Source organism: Molossus molossus, unplaced genomic scaffold, assembly GCF_014108415.1.
Source record: "Molossus molossus isolate mMolMol1 unplaced genomic scaffold, mMolMol1.p scaffold_m16_p_12, whole genome shotgun sequence".
NCBI classification, from domain to species: Eukaryota; Metazoa; Chordata; class Mammalia; order Chiroptera; family Molossidae; genus Molossus; species Molossus molossus.
Genome location: NW_023425347.1, coordinates 76,183,168 through 76,201,923, shown reverse-complemented (window position 1 = coordinate 76,201,923; position 18,756 = coordinate 76,183,168). Strand labels below are relative to the sequence as shown.

Here is an 18,756-nt window from a genome sequence, read left to right as displayed (position 1 = left end):
TTGACTAACTGGAGGGTAGGGTAGTACACAGAGCACGAATATGCTGGACAAAAGATGACAAACTGATTCAGACAAAAAGCCTGAATCATCAAAATGATAAACACTAATGGTCATTCATGGAAATATTCTTTGTATTATGAGACAATAACAAGGATAAAACTGCAACACCTTTCTGCCTAAGTAGACAGTGCAAGTAGGCCCTGCACCTGGTGGTTTCCAGGCCTTCAAATGACTTGGTGTCCCACCAAGTTCTCCATTCAGGTTGGTTCCTTAGCTTCCCAACCAAATCCATGTGTGCACCATGGAAACCATTTAAAGGACCAGAAGCTAAAATGTATCATCACCTACAGTTAAGAGCAATTCTCTTCACTTGAGTAATAAGGACCCAGAGCTAATGGCCACTTACCCTGACTTATGCAATGATGTATTACCCAGGAATGTCCTCCACAGAAGGGATGGGAAGTGGGGGTGGGATTTCCTACCTCAGGCACCATCCCACTTAAAAAGGGGACAAAATTCCCTAACGGCCCCTCCATGAGCTCAGCTGTACACCCAGTCAAGGGAGTACCTCCTTTTCAATAATTTCCAATCACCTTTCCCACCTTCCTCAGGTGGACTTCTCAGTGTGGGAGGGGAGGAGGTCAGGAAATGGGAGACAGGGCAGCTCCAAGTCAGGAAGTCCAAGCACAGCAGCGTTTGCTTGTGATCGCCAGCTGAGAGAGAAAGCCTGGGACCCCAACTTATGTTGTGTTTCATTAGTTAGCAGCGAAGGAACCCATTTCAACACAGCTCCTCTTCTATTTCCAGACAGCACTGCAGAAGGCAAGTCAGCTTAGTCTGACAAATCGGACTGCACTTATTTATAGCAAGGAGAGGTCCTGCAGAGGCATGTGTTGGCAGACACACTGACCAATGGCTCCTGCTACTATCTCTAAGTGACAGAACTTTTATTCAGAAGAGTCAAGAAGGCAGGCATCAGCCAATGTACCCACTACTCCCACCTAAAAAGGCCATCCTCAGCTACCTTCTTTGTGCCTGTGGCCTGATACAAGTCAGCTCACAGCACACTAAATTGATGGGAGCAGTGCCTTGTGTATTTTAAGTCCAATCCTCTGGTCTCAGCTGCATCCTGAGCAAGTGACACTCTGTGCTTCATGGACAACAAAGTGGGGACAAAAATAGGGACCTGGAGATCCTCTGCCACAGAATGGCTTGTTTCTCCCAGTAATGATCTCTACAGTTGTTCCTTTTTAGTCCGGAGTCACGTGCAGCCCCTGATTAGGTTTCCTCTGGCCTCACCCCTGCCACCGCGCCTGCAGCATACCTCTCCACTCCACTGCTCCAAGCCAAGGCCCAATGTGGGCTCACAGAGCACTGCACTGGCAGTTCCAGCTTAGCCTCCCACCTTCTGCAGTCCCTTTTCCTTCTCAGGAGTCCTCTATTCTCCAGATGGGATGAAGTAAAGGGTTTTGACAAGTGTAAAGCACTGTTCACAGGTGAGATGATATTTCCCACCAGCCCATCAGATTTCCATAGCGAAGCGTCCCCAAACTTTCTTGAGACTCATTCTCCACAGCCCAGGGCTTCATCCAGGGTGAAGAACTCCTCTACCCTAGCTGCAAACACCCGGACCAGGGAGCTGGCCTGGCACATGAAGCTCTGGTGGTGCACACAAGTGCTTGCTCAAGTTTAATGCACACAATTCTTCCTTGAAAGACCTTATCAGCATAAAATAAGACAGACTCTTAGTCCAGAGTAAAGTAGGGGAAGGGGCAACAGTTTTGCAATCTACAATTTTTGCAGGAATTGTGTTTCAACTGTCCTTTTTGGCAGGCCTGTGAGGGGCACCAGTCCATGCCCACTCGCCAGCAAGGGTCTCGCTAATAGACTAGCCCCACTGGAGCAGGACCACACACACGGAATGACGGTGACTTCCCTCTGAAACCGTTTCAGTCTCCTTGGGTTCCAACTCCACTGCCACCACCAATCAGCCCAAGGTCACCCAGTTAGCAAGTGGTGGAAACAAGGCTGAAACTCTGGTCATCTGATGCCAGGATCCCGTGTTCTCAAGCCCCGCATCCTGTTCCCCACTACGGACTCTGTGGCAACCTGCTGTCGTGACGCCCCTTCCATGTGGGTAGCGACCTGCCCGGTGGATGACTCCTGGGGCCCCCTGGGATCCCGAGGATTTGTGGACACGGGGCTTCCACTCACCGTCAGCCGGCTGCTGGAAGTTGACGTAGGCATAACCCAAGGAGCGGCGGGTGATCATATCGCGGCAGACCCGGATGGACAGCACAGGCCCCGCAGGACTGAACTTTTCATACAGCATGGCCTCGGTGACGTCCGAGTGCAGGTCACCCACGTACAGGGAGGCCATGGGGTAGCTGCTGGCCGCAGCGTTCATCTCCCCAGCCCCCACCACCCCAAGCCCCGCCAGGAGGACTTCTTACAGGGACCACACAGGACAAAAGGGGTTCTCGGGCCGGGCCGCGCCGCGGCGCACAGGTGGCAGAGCGAAGCTGGGAAGCTGGAGGCTCAGCGCAGGAGGGGACAGGGGAGTTCGGGGGCGGCTCGCTGGAGGCTGAAGACCGCAGACAAAAGGCTCTCAAAAACAATATGGCCCTCCCTGGGAGTTTGTAATTTTCAGCTGTCCTGGTCTGAAGCTCCAAATTTCAAAAAACAAATGTATTAAGACGGGGACTTCCCTCCAAATTACAAAAATTCGTAAGGAGCCAACCAAACGGTGCCCACGCGGCCTCCGGGACACGCGTTTCTCTTTAAATACAGGCCTCGGGCTCCCGGCGACTTAAGGCTACAGCAGCCAGGGGAGCGGGATACAAAATAGGTGCGGGTGCCGGCTGGGCGAGCGGGGGCCGAGCGCGCAGCCGCCTCCACGCCGGGCCGCAAAGGGCAGCGCGGACACGTGGTGCGCGGGGAGGCCGGCGCGCGGGGGGCGGGGGCGAGGGGCTGCCACGCGGCGCGGCCGGCGGCCGGACTGGAGGCGCGTGGACGCGGGCGGCTCACCACCGGACCGACAGACGGGGACCGACGGACGCCCAGGTGCGGCGGCGGCGGGCGGGCAGGCCGGAAGCGTGCAAAAGTGACTTCCCCGCGGGCTCTCCGAGGAGGATTCGCTTTTTCTTTCTTTCTTTCTTTTTCTTTTTTTTTCAGATTTTAAAGCGTTTTCGGGTTTTTTTTTATCTTTTTCTCTTTTTTTTCTTCAGGCTGCTGAGCCCGAAAGCGACAGAGGCTGCGGCGACCCGGAGCGGAGAGAGGCGGCTGGGGGAGCCACCGCTCCATTTATACCCGCCCCGGGCGCTGCTGGTCGAAGGGCGCCTCGCGACCTGGGCGCAGTCGTGCCCGCCCACTCGGCCCGGGGGCCCGAGGCGGGGCGGCCACGCGAGAGCGACCCGGCGCGGCTGCGCAGTGCCACAGCGACCCCTGGCGCGCGGAGGACCGCTCCGCGGGGGGCCCTGTGCCAGACCCAAGGACCTGTGGCCAATTGAATGCTGGTGCCAACAGCTTGCCTCTCCTGGGAAAAGAACCCAAAGATAATTTAACCCACCCACATGCATAATGTTTATAAACAATGGACTGCTTAATTTTAAAATAAAGATGACATAAAATAAATTATAATTATATCATAGATGTTCCGATATGTAAATGTTTGAGCCCAAAGTAGGAGAAACCATTCTAAAGTTTTCAGAATACTGGGACCTAGCTGTAGAATCAGGCATGGACAGCTACAACTGCAGTAGTATCTATGGGTGATGGGATTTTCTAGAAAGATGAACAAGTTTTGGTAAAGTTTCATAAAACAAATATCATCATCCCTCTATTTACATGTTAATAGTATGTCTGGAAAGTTAGTTGACATTCAAGAGCGCAGAAATACTTTCTGTTTCTATGTAAAAGGGAGTTTGTGTCTAGGCTCTGTGGGGGAGTAACTTTATTTCAGCTGTTCTAATAATTAAATTGACATGAAACATTAACAAGAGAAAATAAATAAATGTAATGATATATGTACATATAGAAACTCTATACATGAGATAGTCAGACCCACAGAAGAGGTTCAGAGACAGAAAGTTGAAATAAAGTTTACATGACATTCTGAGCTAAGTATGAGGTAAGGTGCCTCCGGGCTTCAAAGGGGAAGAGGGTCATTTGCAGGACAAGAAGAGCAGATGTTGAGTAATTAGATGTTTGCCTACCCTTTCAATAGGTTGTAAAAAGTGACTTCTGGTAATAACTCTTATTATAGGCAAGACCTCCTATTTAAATTCTTTAAGGGATGGGGTAAAATTTTCTCCTGAGCCCGCAGATCTCGATTGCTTTCAGCTCAAAATAATTCGCATGCCACAATGACATACCTTATTTTTTTCGTTATTGATTTTAGTGAGAGAGAAAGGGAGAGGGGGAAAGAGAGAGAAACTTCAATGAGAGAACAGCGATTGGCTGCCTTCTGCATGATTTGGCCCACAACCTGGGCATGTGCCCTGACTGGGAATCAAACCTGCAACCTCTTGGTACATGGGTCAACACTCAATCACAGCCATACCAGCTGAGCCACAATGGCATATCTTGGAGAAGCCTATTCTGAATGACTTTAGTCCCACCTTTAAAATGTCCTGAGAAACCCTGGCCAGTTTGGCTCAGCGGTAAAGTGTCAGCACGAGGACCAGAAAACTTCCTGAGAAGTTTTACATACCAGAACTTGTGTTTGATATATTGTTCCATATCTCACTAAACCAGTCTCAATCATGAGAATAGGTCAGCTCAGTTAAGCAGTTGTGTCTCATTTCAGGAGACAGTGGTGCAGGTGACTTCCCAGAGGGAGGCCTAGGGTGCAAGCAATCAAGAATTTAATAAGAGGCATCTGTATGTAAACAAAAGAAAAACAATGGTTAATGATTAGAACAGACTATGCAATCCCATTTCTGAGTTCTCAAAGTAGCCAGTCGAGATTTCTAGATGTCTGTCTGGAATCATCTTTAGATGGAATGAAGGCAGGCAGTTACAGTCTGATCAATTTTCCTGGTCTACAGTTTACATGTCTCAGGTGATCTATCTGCAACAGGCATGAAGATTGTCCATGTATGAGCTGTTCTGGTAATTTCTCTGAAGTTTATATTAAGTTGTCACATTTTAGCTTGCATGGATTTGGGGAAAGGACAGTTTTAGTTCTCAATGATTACAAGTTAGAAGGGTGGCAGAAAATTGGAAACATTCATTTGCAGAGTCATAGCTAGATATTGGCGGAAATTAGAAGAATTCAGCATCTAGTCCAGTTTATGGGTAGAAAACAAAAACCTCAAAAGACCCTTTCCGCCCTGGCCGGTTTGGCTCAGCGGTTAGAGCGTCGGCCTGTGGTCCGGAGAGACCCGGGTTCAGTTCCCGCTAAGGGCACGTACCTTGGTTGCAGTTTGTCCCCGGCCCTGGTTGGGTCGTGTGGGTGGCAACCACTCGATGTGTCGCTTTCACGTCGATGTTTCTCTCTCTCTCTCTCCCACTCACTCTATCTGAACAAAATATCGAAAAATGTCCTCGGGTGAGGATAAAAAAAAAAAAAAAAAGACCCTTTCCAATTCCTTCCACCGTCTCCTTCAGGCCTGAGCTGGAGCTCATTGCCCACGGGGCTCGCCTTGCCGTCGCCATGGCCCTCAGCGATGCTGACGTGCAGAAACAGATCAAGCATATGATGGCTTTTATTGAACAGGAAGCCAATGAAAAAGCAGAAGAAATAGTTGCAAAAGCAGAAGAAGAGTTCAACATTGAGAAGGGTCGTCTTGTGCAAACTCAGAGACTGAAGATTGTGGAATACTATGAGAAGAAAAAAAAGCAGATAGAGCAGCAGATGTCCAATTTGATGAATCAAGCAAGACTCAAAGTCCTTAGAGCGAGAGATGACCTTATTACAGACCTACTAAATGAAGCAAAACAGACTGGGCAAGGTGGTAAAAGATACAACTAGGTAACAAGTTGCTGGATGGACTTGTCCTCCAGGGTTTGTACCAGTTATTGGAGCCCCGGATGATTGTTTGTTGCCAGAAACAGGATTTCCCTCTGGTAAAGGCTGGAGTGCAGAAAGCAATCCCTGTGTACAAAACCGCCACCAAAAGAGATGTTGATGTCCAAATTGATCAGGAAGCCTACCTGCCTGATGAGATAGCTGGTGGAATTGAGATCTATAATGGGGATCATAAAATAAAGGTTTCCAATATCCTAGAAAGCCGACTGGATCTCATAGCTCAGCAGATGATGCCAGAAGTATGAGGAGGCTTGTTTGGTGCAAATGCCAACGGGAAGTTTTTGGACTAAGCCTTTGGGAGGTGGAGTTCATGCACTGCTCCGACGTGGAAGTTTCTGATATTTGAAGACAGAATGATCTGTGTAGCTTCCTCTCTGCTGTTTTAATATTCTCTATGTATCAGTGGATACCCTGTACTAATGTCCTCGCCTAATTGTTAACAATGGGAGAAAGGTTCACTTAATGTGATCAGGAACCTACCTAAAAGTTTATCTAAAAGGAACACAACTCGCAGTTGATTCTGCAGCGTGAAGGTGTAATCCGGTGGTGGTTGCATGGATGTTACCCAGTCTTCTGCTTTTCCTTTGCTTTAGTTCTCTCTCCAGAGGTGGTGTGTGTGGTGCCTGCAGCAAGTCTCTGCTCTGTAGGCTCAGCGTGCACGTGGCCATGCGTTCCTCTGCAGTAGTTGCTTCACGGTCACCACTTGAGCCTAGCAGTTCTCTTATCTGTGACTGATTTCAGATCTCAGCTGTGATGCTTTATTTATTGAAATGCTTAAATGAAAAGAAAAAAAATCTTCAAAAGACAACGGACAGTACTATAATCTATTATCCACAAAGGTATATTAGTGAAACATAATTTTCTCTCTAAAATCATCTCCATTTTGCCCTGGCCGGTTTTCTCAGTGGTTAGAGCGTTGACCCGTGGACCAATGAGTCACTGGTTCAATTCCTGGTCAAGGGCATGTACCTCGGTTGCAGTTCAGTCCCTGGCCGTGTGGGCAACCAGTCGATGTGGCTCTATCACATCGATGTTTCTCTCTGTCTCTCTCTCACTCCTTTCCTCCCACTCTCTCTGATGATTAAAAAAATAAAAAATAAAATCTCCATTTTTACCAAAGATAGCCAAATGAAAACTAATTTGTTTGCAAAATAAGTCTAATTTAATAAACTTGGCCTGTTATTTGTATAGTTACAACAAGAAATAGCATCTGATCATAGATCTTTTAAATCTGCTTTTCTGGAATTTTTCATTAGGAATCTACAGATTGAACTTTAAATGGCATCTCAAGGCCAGAAAAGCCAAGCCAAGGTCTTGCCATCAGACTTTGCCAGCAATACCTTTAGATTTGGGTTAATTCTTATCTTTTTCATGTCCCCAAAATATCTTGAGGTTCCTGAATCTGTATATAACTAGTTTCCAATTGTGTCCTGTTACAAGAAGGACAGATTCTTATTGAACTTATCAAAAAGCAATATTGCCGTGAAAATAATACTCACTGAGAGTTTCTGAATTCTGGGACGTATCAATTGGTTGCCCCTTGCACAACCCTGACCAGGACTGGGGACCGAACCATGGCCAAGGTACGTGCCCTCCACCGGGATTAAACCAGCGACTCTTTGGTCCGTGGGCCCACGATCTAACCACTGAGCCAAACCAGCCAGGACGCTGAGATTAAACTTTATATTAAATCTGCTCAGACTTTGTAGTCCACTATCCTCCAATACACTCAGTATTTTCCAGGTATTGTTCAAGTATCACATATCAGAAACAAATAGTTCCCATGTTTTTAAGTAGAATATAAAATTTTCTCTAAACTGGAATCTATTGGATCTAGTTACTATATTAAATTAAAAATGGATTGTGGCCCTGGCCAGTTTGGCTCAGCGGTTAGAGCGTCGGCCTGCGGTCCGGAGAGACCCGGGTTCGGTTCCCGCTAAGGGCACGTACTTCGGTTGCAGTTTGTCCCCGGCCCTGGTTGGTCGTGCGGGTGGCAGCCACTCGATGTGTCCCTTCACGTCGATGTTTCTCTCGCTCTCTCCCTTCCTCTCTCTCCCTCCCTCTCTATCTGTACAAAAAATGGAAAAATATCCTCGGGTGAGGATAAAAAAAAAAATGGATTGTGGCCCGCGGACCAGAGAGTCCCAGGTTCGGTTCCTGCTAAGGGCATGTACTTCAGTTGCAGTTTGTCCCCAGCCCTGGTTGGGGTCGTGTGGGTGGCAACTACTCGATGTGTCTCTTTCACATCGATGTTTCTCTCTCTCTCTTCCTCCCTCTTTCCCTACTGCTCTGTCTGAAGATAAGTGAAAAATGTCCTCAGGATAAATGTGAGGATAAAAATAAATAAATAAAAATAAATTAGGGCCCTGGCCAGTTTGGCTCAGCGGTTAGAGCGTCGGCCTGCGGTCTGGAGAGACCCGGGTTCGGTTCCCGCTAAGGGCATATACTTCGGTTGCAGTTTGTCCCCGGCCCTGGTTGGTCGTGCGGGTGGCAGCCACTCGATGTGTCCCTTCACGTCGATGTTTCTCTCTCTCTCTTCCTTCTCTCTCTCCCTCCCACTCTATCTGTACAAAAAATGGAAAAATGTCCTCGGGTGAGGATAAAAATAAATAAATAAAAATAAAGAATGGATTGCTCTGGCCAGTTTGGCTTGGCAATAGAGTGTCAGCCCGAGGACCAATGAGCTGAGAGTTCAATTCTGGTCAAGGGCACGTACCTTGGTTGCAGTTCCTCCCGGCCCTGGTCGGGGTAAGGCCATTCTGGAGGTAGCCAGTCAATGTGTTCCTCTCATGTCAATGTTTCTCTCTCCCTTTCTCTCCTTCTCACTCTATCTGAAGATAAATAGAAAAATATCCTTGCCCGGCTGGTGTGGCTCAGTGGTTGAGCTTCGACCCATGCATCAAGAGGTCGCTGGTTCAATGCCCGGTCAGGGCACATGCCCAGGTTGTGAGCCCAATCCTCAGTGCGGGTCATGCAGGAGGCAGCCAATTGATGTTCTCTCTCATCGATTTTTCTATCTCTCTCTCCTTCTTCCTTCATCTCTCTCTAAAATCAATAAAGAAAAATAAAATTAAACAAAAGTTTCTGAATTCTGAAAGGATCAAGTAGGGAGAAAAAGATGTTTCAATTCTGCTTACAAAGTGTAACTTACCAAATTGCTATAAGTCATAGTTAATTTCAGAGGAAAGTGCTGCCCTGGCCAGTTTGGCTCAGCGGTTAGAGCATCGGCCGGTGGACTCGAGAGTTCCAGGTTCAGTTCCCACTAAGGGAACATACCTCGGTTGCAGTTTGTCCCCAGCCCCGGTTGGGGTCATGTGGGTGGCAACCAGTCGATGTGTCTCTCTCACATTGATGTTTCTCTCTCTCTCTTCCTCCAGCTCTATCTAAAAATAAATGCAAAAAAGTCCTTAAATGCAAAAAAGTCCTCAAGGGAGGATTTTAAAAAAAGAGAGAAAAGTTGTACTTATAGCTGGAAAACCAAAAACAAAAAATTAAAGAGCTAACAATGTCTCAAACAAGAAGTCTTAAAATTATAACCATCTGCCCTGGCTAGTTAGCTCGGTGGTTAGAGCATCGGCCTGCGGACCAGGGAGTCCCGGGTTTGGTTCTGGCCAAGGGCGTGGACCTTGGCTGTGGTTCGTCCCTGACCCCGGTTGGGTTCGTGCAGGTGGCAACCAATCCATGTGCCTCTCTCACATTGATGTTTCTCTCTCTCTCTCTTGCTCTCGCTCTCGCTCGCTCTTTCGCTCTCCCTTCCACTTTGTCTGAAGATAAATGTAAAAATATCCTCAGGTAAGAATTAAAAAAAATTGTAACCATTCTTTTTTCTTTTCTTTTTTTTATCCTCACCCAAGGAAATTTTCTTTTGCATTTATCTTCAGATAGAGCGAGAGGGAGAGAGGGGGAAAGAGAGAGAGAAAGAAACATCAACGTGAGAGAGTCACATCAAGTGGCTGCCACCCACACAACCCCAACCGGGGCCGGAGACAAACTGCAATGGAGGTACACGCCCTTAGCGGGAACCGAACCCGGGACTCTCTGGACCGCAGGGCCGATGCTCCAACTGCTGAGCCAAACTGGCCAGGGCTGTAACCATTCTTATCAGTTCATTCAGTCTTATGTAATTAAAACTGTGCTTGAATCCAATTTTTCCGTTAGTTTTCTGGACCTTGCTGGATGATTGAGAGGAATAGGGTTAGTGATAATTCCAAGAAGTTTGTAAGACTTCCTGTCAAGACTTGTATGATTTGCTCAGTGAAGTGTGTGCCTCGGTCACTAGAGAGTATGGAAGGTAGATTTCATGTGGGAAACACATTTTCTAACAGTTCCTTTGCCACTGTGAAGGTGTCAGCCTTGACAGGGGAAGGCTTCAATCCATCTGGAAAACATACATACAACAAGAACATACTCATAACCCATACTAAGTGGCACTTGAGTGAAGGCCCGCTTAAGTGCACTATGGTGGATGAAAAGATGCAAAAACCAAAAAACTGAGGTTTGCAAGGGAGCCTAATAGAACCAAGCTTCCAAGCCCAGTCAGCGTGGCTCAGTGGATTGAACATAGTCCCACGCACCAAGAACCAAGCATCCGTCTCGGATCTCCCATAGCCCTGACTATTTGTTTAACTTACAGCCATTGTTTTCCCATCTTAGTTTCTCTGATTCAGTATCAGACTGTTGTCATATTCCACGGGCATCAAGGTGGCCAAAGTCTGGCATTGAGGGGTTGTTTTTGCAGAAGCAGAATGGACTTCATCCACATGTGCCGCAGCCTTTATAGATTCCGTTGCTGCTGCCTTGGCATGCAAGTCAGCTAGGGCATTTCAAGTACAGAAAGTTAGCTCTTACTCTTGAGGGGGTTCGGTTTTCTTAAGTAATCAGAGACCTAATATGACAGCATAAAACAAAATTATCTTGGTAAAACTAAAATCTTTGCTTTTTCAGCAGAAAACTTTTCACAGTATCTTATCAGGAGCAGACAATAGTCTAGGAAAACTTTGTCCTTTCAGCAGATAAGAGAATATTAAATTTAAGTACATTATTGATATTAAAGCTTTTTAAAACAACCCTTCTAACAAATTCATTTAATCTTATCCAGTTTGATCACACATAAAATTTCTTTCTCAAGATTTCTTTTCACAAACCTTCTACAAGTTTCTGTGTTCCTTTTCATTTGTCTCTTGTTCTCTTACCCCTTCAGAAACAACAAATTTATTTTGGGGACAAATCTTTTCTTTTTTAATTCTCTCAAAAATGTATTTTTATACCTAGATTTCTATTACTGAAAATATGTTATTTTCTTCCACATTGATTAAAATTTTTAACCCTTAGAAACCTTAATTTTTAGTGAAAACTAGTAAGTAGTTGTAAACTATCTGTTACACCAGTATTCTTTAGATCAATAAATTTACAAACACATTCCATAACTTCTAGAATACATGCTCCCCCCCCCCCCCCAGGGGAGAGCGCGAACGCAGTCCCCCACTACCACTAGTTGTGCAGTGGAGTTTCCCACATTTGGGGAAATCGCAGGGGTCAGCACATCCGTGGTGCAATGGACAAGACTCGCCCTGGGAAAATCACCTTCACGATCATGGTATCTCCCTGCCAGGTAAGTGTAATACATGCTTTTTCATAGTACAACCTTTCAGGGAAGTACAAGACACATTTACTAACAGACCCAAATTTCTTTAGCTCCTCTATAATAGGAAGCCAAAACTAAGTAAATCTATGTTCAGTGATGAATATTTCACTATTTTGTCTCATTTGGAAATGCTCTGGATAGTCAATGAATTTCCATCATTTAATTTAATTTATCAACACTTTAATTTTTTTTTTTTCCTTTCAAGGGTAAAAATTTTATTTTTAAAAATATAGAACGCTTCACGAATTTGCGTGTCATCCTTGCACGGGGCCCTGCTGATCTCTGTTTCGTCCCGATTCTAGTGTATGTGCTGCCGAAGCGAGCACTGATTTAGCAACGCTTTAATGTTTCAAGTTATTGAAGAGATCTAGGAAACCATTTTCAAGTACATATAAAGTATAATGATTGCTCAAAAGTTCACCTAAAAAAGCTTTTATTCTATTTACATCTATTTAATTTATTTTTTTCTCAATTACGTTTAGATTACTTATGAGAATTTCATCACACCGAGTTCTTTTTCTTGCTGACAAATTTTGCAAAAGTTATAACATGAGCCCTGGCTGGTTTGGCTCAGCGGTTAGAGTGTCAGCCCATGGACCAGAGTCCCGGGTTCGGTTCCCGCTAAGGGCAAGTACCTTGGTTGCAGTTTGTCCCTGGCACTGGTTGGGGTCCTGTGGGTGGCAACCACTCATGTGTCTATCTGGCATTCATGTTTCTCTCTCTCTCTTCCTCCCTATCTCCCTCCTGCTCTATCTGAAGATAAATGTAAAAATGTCCTCGGGTGAGGATTAAAAAAAAAAGTTATAACATGAATCCCCAGTCTATTTGGCTGCCAAATGCATACTGATATATGCACATTCCGATGGAAAAGACCAAAGAGGAGGTCAAAACCAAGCTCTCAAAACACAGGCCAAGATTGCCCGGCTGGTGTGGCTTGGTGGTTGAGCGTCGACCCATGGCACCAAGAGGTCGCTGGTTCGATTCCCGGTCAGGGTACATGCCCAGGTTGTGGGCCAAATCCCCCCCGGGGGGGGGGTGCAGAAGGCAGCCAATCAATGTGCTCTCTCATCAATGTTTCTCTCCCTCTCTTTCCCTCTCCCTTCCTCTCTCTCTAAAATCAATAAAAAAATTTTAAAAAACCCTAGCTAGTTTGGCTCAGCGGTTAGAGCGTCAGCCCACGGACCAGAGAATCCTGGGTTTGGTTCCTGCTAGGGGCACATGTCTCAGTTGCAGTTTGTCCCTGGCCGCAGTTGGGGTCGAGTGAGTGGCAACCTGTCAAAGTGTTTCTCTCACATCCATGTTTCTCTCTCTCTCTTCCTCCGTCTGTCCCTCCTACTCTATCTGAAGATAAATGCAAAAATGTCCTCGGGTGAGAATAAATTAAAAAAATAAAATAAAACATAGGCCAAGACAAATTACATAACAGCACAACAGTGCCCATCTCTGGGAGGAAAGGATCCAAAAAACTGAGAGTACTCATACCAAATAACCCAAAGTCACTAAGCCCAAGGAATTATCTCCACAGATATATTCTCCTGCTAATCTAAATGTAGAAAAAGGAAAACAAAAGGACTCTCACCACTCTGCTTCCACTGAACTCTGCAGATGGAGATCTGAGAGTCTGACTTGGCAAGAATGCCTACCTTTCTTTGCTCCTGTTTGAAGTCTGAGGATCTTTCTACAGCAGCAGTTCAGGGTGAGCAGTGCCCAGCTGGCAAAGTATCCTGCTCACAGCACCAACTCTGGGGAAGGAAGGAACTTTCCCCTACCCTCCTAGGTTATTTTTATTTTATTTTTTTTGTGGTACATACCCCTAGTGGGAACCAAACCTGGGACTCTGGTCCGCAGGCAGACGCTTAACTGTGGAGCCAAACTGGCCAAGGCAAGGTTATTTTTTTTTAAAATATATGTTTTTATTGTTTTTTTTTAGAGAGAGAGGAAGGGAGAGATAGAAACATCGATGTGATCGGCTGCCTTCATCTTGCCCCCTACTGGGCATTGAGCCTGCAACCTGGGCATGTGCCCTGACAGGGAATCGAACCAGGACCTCTCAGTCCATGGGACGATGCTCAATCCACTGAGCCACACAGCCTGGCTACCCTTCTAGGTTTTTTTGGCTGGTCTAATAAATCGACATGAGACCGACTAACAAGTGAAAATAAACAAATTTAATTACACACATACATGCAGAAACCACACACACATGGGTCAGAGACAGACAGGCAAAATGAGGTATATACGATTTTTTTTTTTAATCCTCACTTGAGGATATTTTTGCATTTATCCTCAGATAGAGCGGGAGGGAGAGAAGGGGGAAGAGAGAGAGAGAGAAACATCGATGTGAGAGACACATCGAGTGGTTGCCACCCACATGACCCCAACCAGGGCTGGGGACAAACTGCAACAGAGGTACGTGCCCTTAGCGGGAACCGAACCCAGGACTCTCTGGTCCACAGACCCACGCTCTAACCGCTGAGCCAAACCGGCCAGGGCTATATATAGTATTTTGAGCTAGGGATGAGGTAAGGCACCTTGGGGCTTTCTAGGGGAGCAAGGTCATTAGCAAGATGATAAGAACAGATGTTTGGTAATTAGAAGTTTTCCCTGCCCTATAGATAGGTCATAAGAAGTTATTTCTGGTGATAACTCTTATTATGGGCAGGCTCCAAAATTAGATTCTTTAAGGGAAGGGGTAAAAATTTCTTGTGAGCACACAGGGTATCAATTGCTTTGGCTCAAAATGATTCACATGACAAAGTGGCATATTTGGGGCAGGCCTGTTCCCAACGCCTTCAACACCAGCCTGTCTTCCTGTCTTCAAGGCTCTTACTTCTACCTGAAATAATGTTGCTCATACATGTGTTTACCTGTTTGGTGCCTGTCTTTCCCCCCATTATATAGTTACACGCTTCACGAGAGCAGAAACCCAGAACAGTGCCTAACACGGCACATACTCAATGTTCAATAAATACTCATTAAATAACAAGTGAATACTAGGCACCCACGAGCAGAGCCCACTCAGTCCCTGTCCTCATAGCGAGAAGCTTGCTTCTGTATGACCTTGAGCAAGGGAGTTCACATCTCTCACTGTCAGGTTTCCCACTGTGTCATTGTGAGAAAAAGCTAGTACACATAAATACTTGTGAATTGTTTGTATACATGTCAATTGTCATTATACCAAGCTACATTTGTGCAAAGAGAGGAGAGTCACTGGAGTGCAAACGAGACAGAACAGCCTGTGTAAAGGCCCTGAGCAGGGAGTGGGCTGGAGCTGAGAACTCCCCCACTCTGGGGGAGGTGGAAAATGCAGCCTGCTCTGGGAGGCTTGAAACAGTGTGGACTTTATCCTGAGATCAAAGGGCAGAGCTGAAGGCTTTTAAGAGGGAAGTGCCTTGGCTCAAATTACATAAAAAACAAATAAACAACAAACAACAACAACAAAAACACACCTTTCTGGCCGTAGAATGCAAAAGTATTAGAGGGTGAGCGCAAGGGAACCTGGGAGGTGATGGCCACTAAAATGGTGGCCATGGAGATGAAGTAGCTTGATTTGTAAAAATTTAGTATCATTTGTGGTCAAATGGACGTGGGGAGTGAGAGAATAGGAGTCAAAGAGGGTTCCCAAGTTTCTCAGAAACAAAAAGATTAGATTGCGCACATCTAAACACAAGGTTATCACGTAGTCTTAGAAGGAAGAGATATGCAAAGCCACCAAAGCAGCCACCTGGATTCCAGGACTGCAGACTACAAACAGGACTTGGACTTGATCAGAGCTAAAAGGAGGTGGGCAGAGGCTGAACAAATGACCTGGCCAGTGATCTGGAAGGAGGCCCAAGTACATCAGAACAAATCCACCTTTATTGGGGACGGGAGGGGTGCAATTTTTTGTTTCACTGGGGCAGAACCTACTCTCTGTGGGTCTGTACTTGATAGGTGTTTTGACATGTCAAGGGAAAGAATGTGATCAAGGTTGGGAAGAGGAAGAAGAAAACCTTCAAAGTAAGGAGGTGGGGCCCAGCAGGTGTGGCTCAGTGGTGGAATGTCGACCCATGCACCAAGAGGTCGTTGGTTCGATTCCCAGTCAGGGCACATGCCCAGGTTGTGGGCCCAATCGATGTTCTCTCTCATCAGTGTCTCTAGCTCTCTCTCCCTTCCTCTCTCTAAAATCAATAAAGAAAAAATATTTAAAAACAAACAAATAAATAAAAGCTGGAACGGACCTAAAAATACTATCTGTAAAGGTCAAGGGGATAAATAAGGAGATTCATTACGGCTGTCTTCCAGTGCAGGGCCCAGGCTGGCTGCTGGCCGCAAAGATGGGCCTTTCCCTGGAACTGGTCACAGTCTGGTGGGAACAACTGACTTCCGGGTCAACTATGACAACCCAAAGTCTATGGAGTTAGGTGGCACAGACAGGAGCCCCAGGCATTAAGGGGGGCAATTATCTGTATCAACTGTGACAATCAAGGAAGCCTTCCTAGCCCTGGCCGGTTTGGCTCAGCGGTTAGAGCGTCGGCCTGCGGTCCTGAGAGACCCGGGTTCGGTTCCCACTAAGGGCATGTACCTCGGTTGCAGTTTGTCCCCGGCCCTGGTTGGTCATGCGGGTGGCAACCACTCAATGTGTCTCTTTCACATTGATGTTTCTCTCTCTCTTCCTCCCTTGCTCCCTGTGTTCTTTCTGAAGATAAAATGCAAAAAATTGTCCTCGGGTGAGGATTTAAAAAAATGGTATCTCTCTGTTGTGTCAATGCACGGTTAAGGTGATTGCCTTTTCATATTTTTTTATTGTTTTCATTGCATTATCTTTGAGTTGACTGAGCTTGGCATTGGAAGAAAAGGCATTTACCAAGCAAACAGGACCCTTGGTAGAAGCCATTCTGAGCTAAGACTACAGACACCCCAGCTGCACTGCCCCTTCCACCCTTCAGGACCTGTGCGTTAGCTGGAATCTCTCCTGGGACTCACCTTCCTGGCTGGTGCCTTTCTAATTCTCTGACTCAGCTCAAGTCATCTCCTCCTCCCCTGAGAGGTCATTTCCCTCTGTGATTCTCTGCCATGCACTCTGCTTTACCCTTGCGGAATGCACGAAAATATAGACTGTAGTCATTTATTTGGAGTGTGAGCTCTGTGGGCCAGGGGCATCCCAGGTCTTTCTTCTGCTTCAGTTCCCAGCACAGAGCAGGTGCTCAAAAATCTTTCCCACTCACCCAGTTGCCCAAACCAGAGATTGGGGGCATCATCCAGTTTCGCTTCTCACCCAGCTCCCCCAATCACATCCAACCAACCCATCTCCAAGTCAAAAATCCTGATCCCACTGAGTGGTATTTTCAAACCTGCCCCGACCCTCCCACTGCAACTGGTCTCTCAGCCTGGGCCTCCTCCCCACTCCCTTCCACTCTCTGTATAGCAGCCAGTTATCTTTCCAAAGTGCAAGTTCCATCCTGTCACTCCCGTTAAACCCTTCAGCAACGCTTCCTTGTCTTAACAAAAGCTTCCACAACGCCTAGCCTGGGTTCTCCTCTCCCGCCTTGCCCTAGCTTCGCCCTGCACCTTCCCCACCTTTTTTGAAATCTTCAGCCAGGAGGTCTGCTCTGGAAAGACATCATGTGCTGGAAATGCCTCCTTCTTCATGGCCCGGGGGTGCCAGGTTGTGTCAGTCTTGTTCACCATTGTATTCCTGGTATTTAGCACAAGGTGACATTTGGAAATCCTTCCTCCCCAACTCCTTCATCAAATAGCTAGTGAGCTGGAGGCTTAGAGGGCAGTTTTGCAGGAATCTAAGCAGAGAGGTCTTGTTGTTTTGCAGGAGAAGGGAGGGATGATGGTTTAGCAGCTGCAGTGGGGAAGGACCACTTTGGGTGGAGGATAGGAGAAGGAGCAGACAGGCCCTCGGGGAAGCAAAGTCCAAGGGAGTCAATTCTTCCTGAAGGCCGAAGGCTTGGGAGTGATGCAAGCTGTGGAGGATGGGTCAAGAAGACCAACGAAGCTGTGCGGGCTAGTGGTAAGGGGCTTGGAATTTCCGCCGTACAGATTTACCAGTTATCAACATTTAAGTGCTAGAAACTGTGTAACCCACTTCGTTCCTGGAAGTGCGCAGAGTGGTCAGCGGTGGGACGCCTTGGAATGGAGACTATAGCACCTGATTGGTGGTCAGCCAAGAGTCCCAGCACTGGTCTGCCTGAATGAAGCTGGCTGCACACTCGGTCTGGAATTCAGGAAGCCCCAGGGCTGATGCTGAGATGGGAGGATTGCAGATGAATCCACTTATCTGCAAAGGCCTTGAATCAGCAAAGGAAGATAAAGGAAGAATTTTCTTTTGGGCAGAGGGTGCGGCCTGGGTGGGCACTGGTGGGAGGGGCAAGCTCCCCCTCCCTGCAGATCCCCATGGCACCTCCCTGGTTGCCTGCAGGAGCCTCCTCACCTCCCTCCCACTCCTTTGCCATCCACTCTGAAGGTGACAGCCAGAATCACTTTTCAAAAATGTAAATAAGCCCTGCCAATGTGGCTCAGTGGTTGAGCCTCGATCCATGTACCAAGAGGTTGCTGGTTCGATTCCCTGTCAGGGCACATGCCCCAAGGTTATGGGCCAGATCTCCAGGGGGGTTCGCCGGAGGTGGCCAATAGATGTTCTCTCTCATCGATGTTTCTATCTCTCTCTCCCTCTCCCTTCCTCCCTCTCTAAAAGCAATAAAAAAAAAAAAGAAAGGTGAAAATTCATCCATTACTCCCCAATAAATAAACAAACTGTTAACAATATAAAAAAATGTAAATAACACCATATCCTCAATGAGGGAAAAAGGAGAAACATCTGTAACAAAAATAAATTTATAAAAAGTTTTTGAAAGAAAAAGAAAAAAAGACCATATCACTGGTCTCAGCCTCACCCGGACGAAATCCTGTTCGTCTCATGGTTGCTAAGATCGGAGCTAGCAATGTTTTTTTCCAAACTGAGGTACTAAGGGGGATGATTTTTGGTGGGACAGGAAAATACATTTTGAAATTTCAGCCAAGTATTAGAAAAAATATGAGTGGTATGTCAATCCTTTGATTTCACTAATATTTTGCTTAGGGAAAGGATACA

At 46.6% G+C, this 18,756-nt stretch overlaps 1 protein-coding gene, 2 non-coding genes and 1 pseudogene across 7 annotated transcripts in view; 1 reads left to right on the top strand and 3 right to left on the bottom strand.

Moving 5' to 3' along the window:
• Positions 1-3,287, bottom strand: part of PABPC4 (poly(A) binding protein cytoplasmic 4) — a 31,574-nt gene extending 28,287 nt beyond the window's left edge. For 3 of the 5 annotated variants that reach the window (XM_036256289.1, XM_036256287.1, XM_036256288.1), the window contains exon 1: positions 2,215-2,887. In XM_036256289.1, coding sequence (XP_036112182.1) covers positions 2,215-2,407 — 193 coding nt within the window. In that variant the 5' untranslated portion in view covers positions 2,408-2,887. Of the gene's footprint in view, positions 1-2,214 lie in introns of all 5 variants that reach the window. The other 2 variants (XM_036256285.1, XM_036256286.1) reach the window with 1 other exon arrangement.
• A 2,363-nt stretch (positions 3,288-5,650) lies between these two features.
• On the top strand, positions 5,651-6,276 carry LOC118626971 (annotated as a pseudogene).
• Positions 6,277-11,487: 5,211 nt separating this feature from the next.
• On the bottom strand, positions 11,488-11,650 carry LOC118627404. Its single transcript, XR_004959149.1, has one exon. It is a non-coding gene; the product is annotated as a U1 spliceosomal RNA (small nuclear RNA).
• A 248-nt stretch (positions 11,651-11,898) lies between these two features.
• LOC118627339 lies at positions 11,899-12,001 on the bottom strand. Its single transcript, XR_004959097.1, has one exon. It is a non-coding gene; the product is annotated as a U6 spliceosomal RNA (small nuclear RNA).
• Between the last annotated feature and the right edge of the window lie 6,755 nt (positions 12,002-18,756).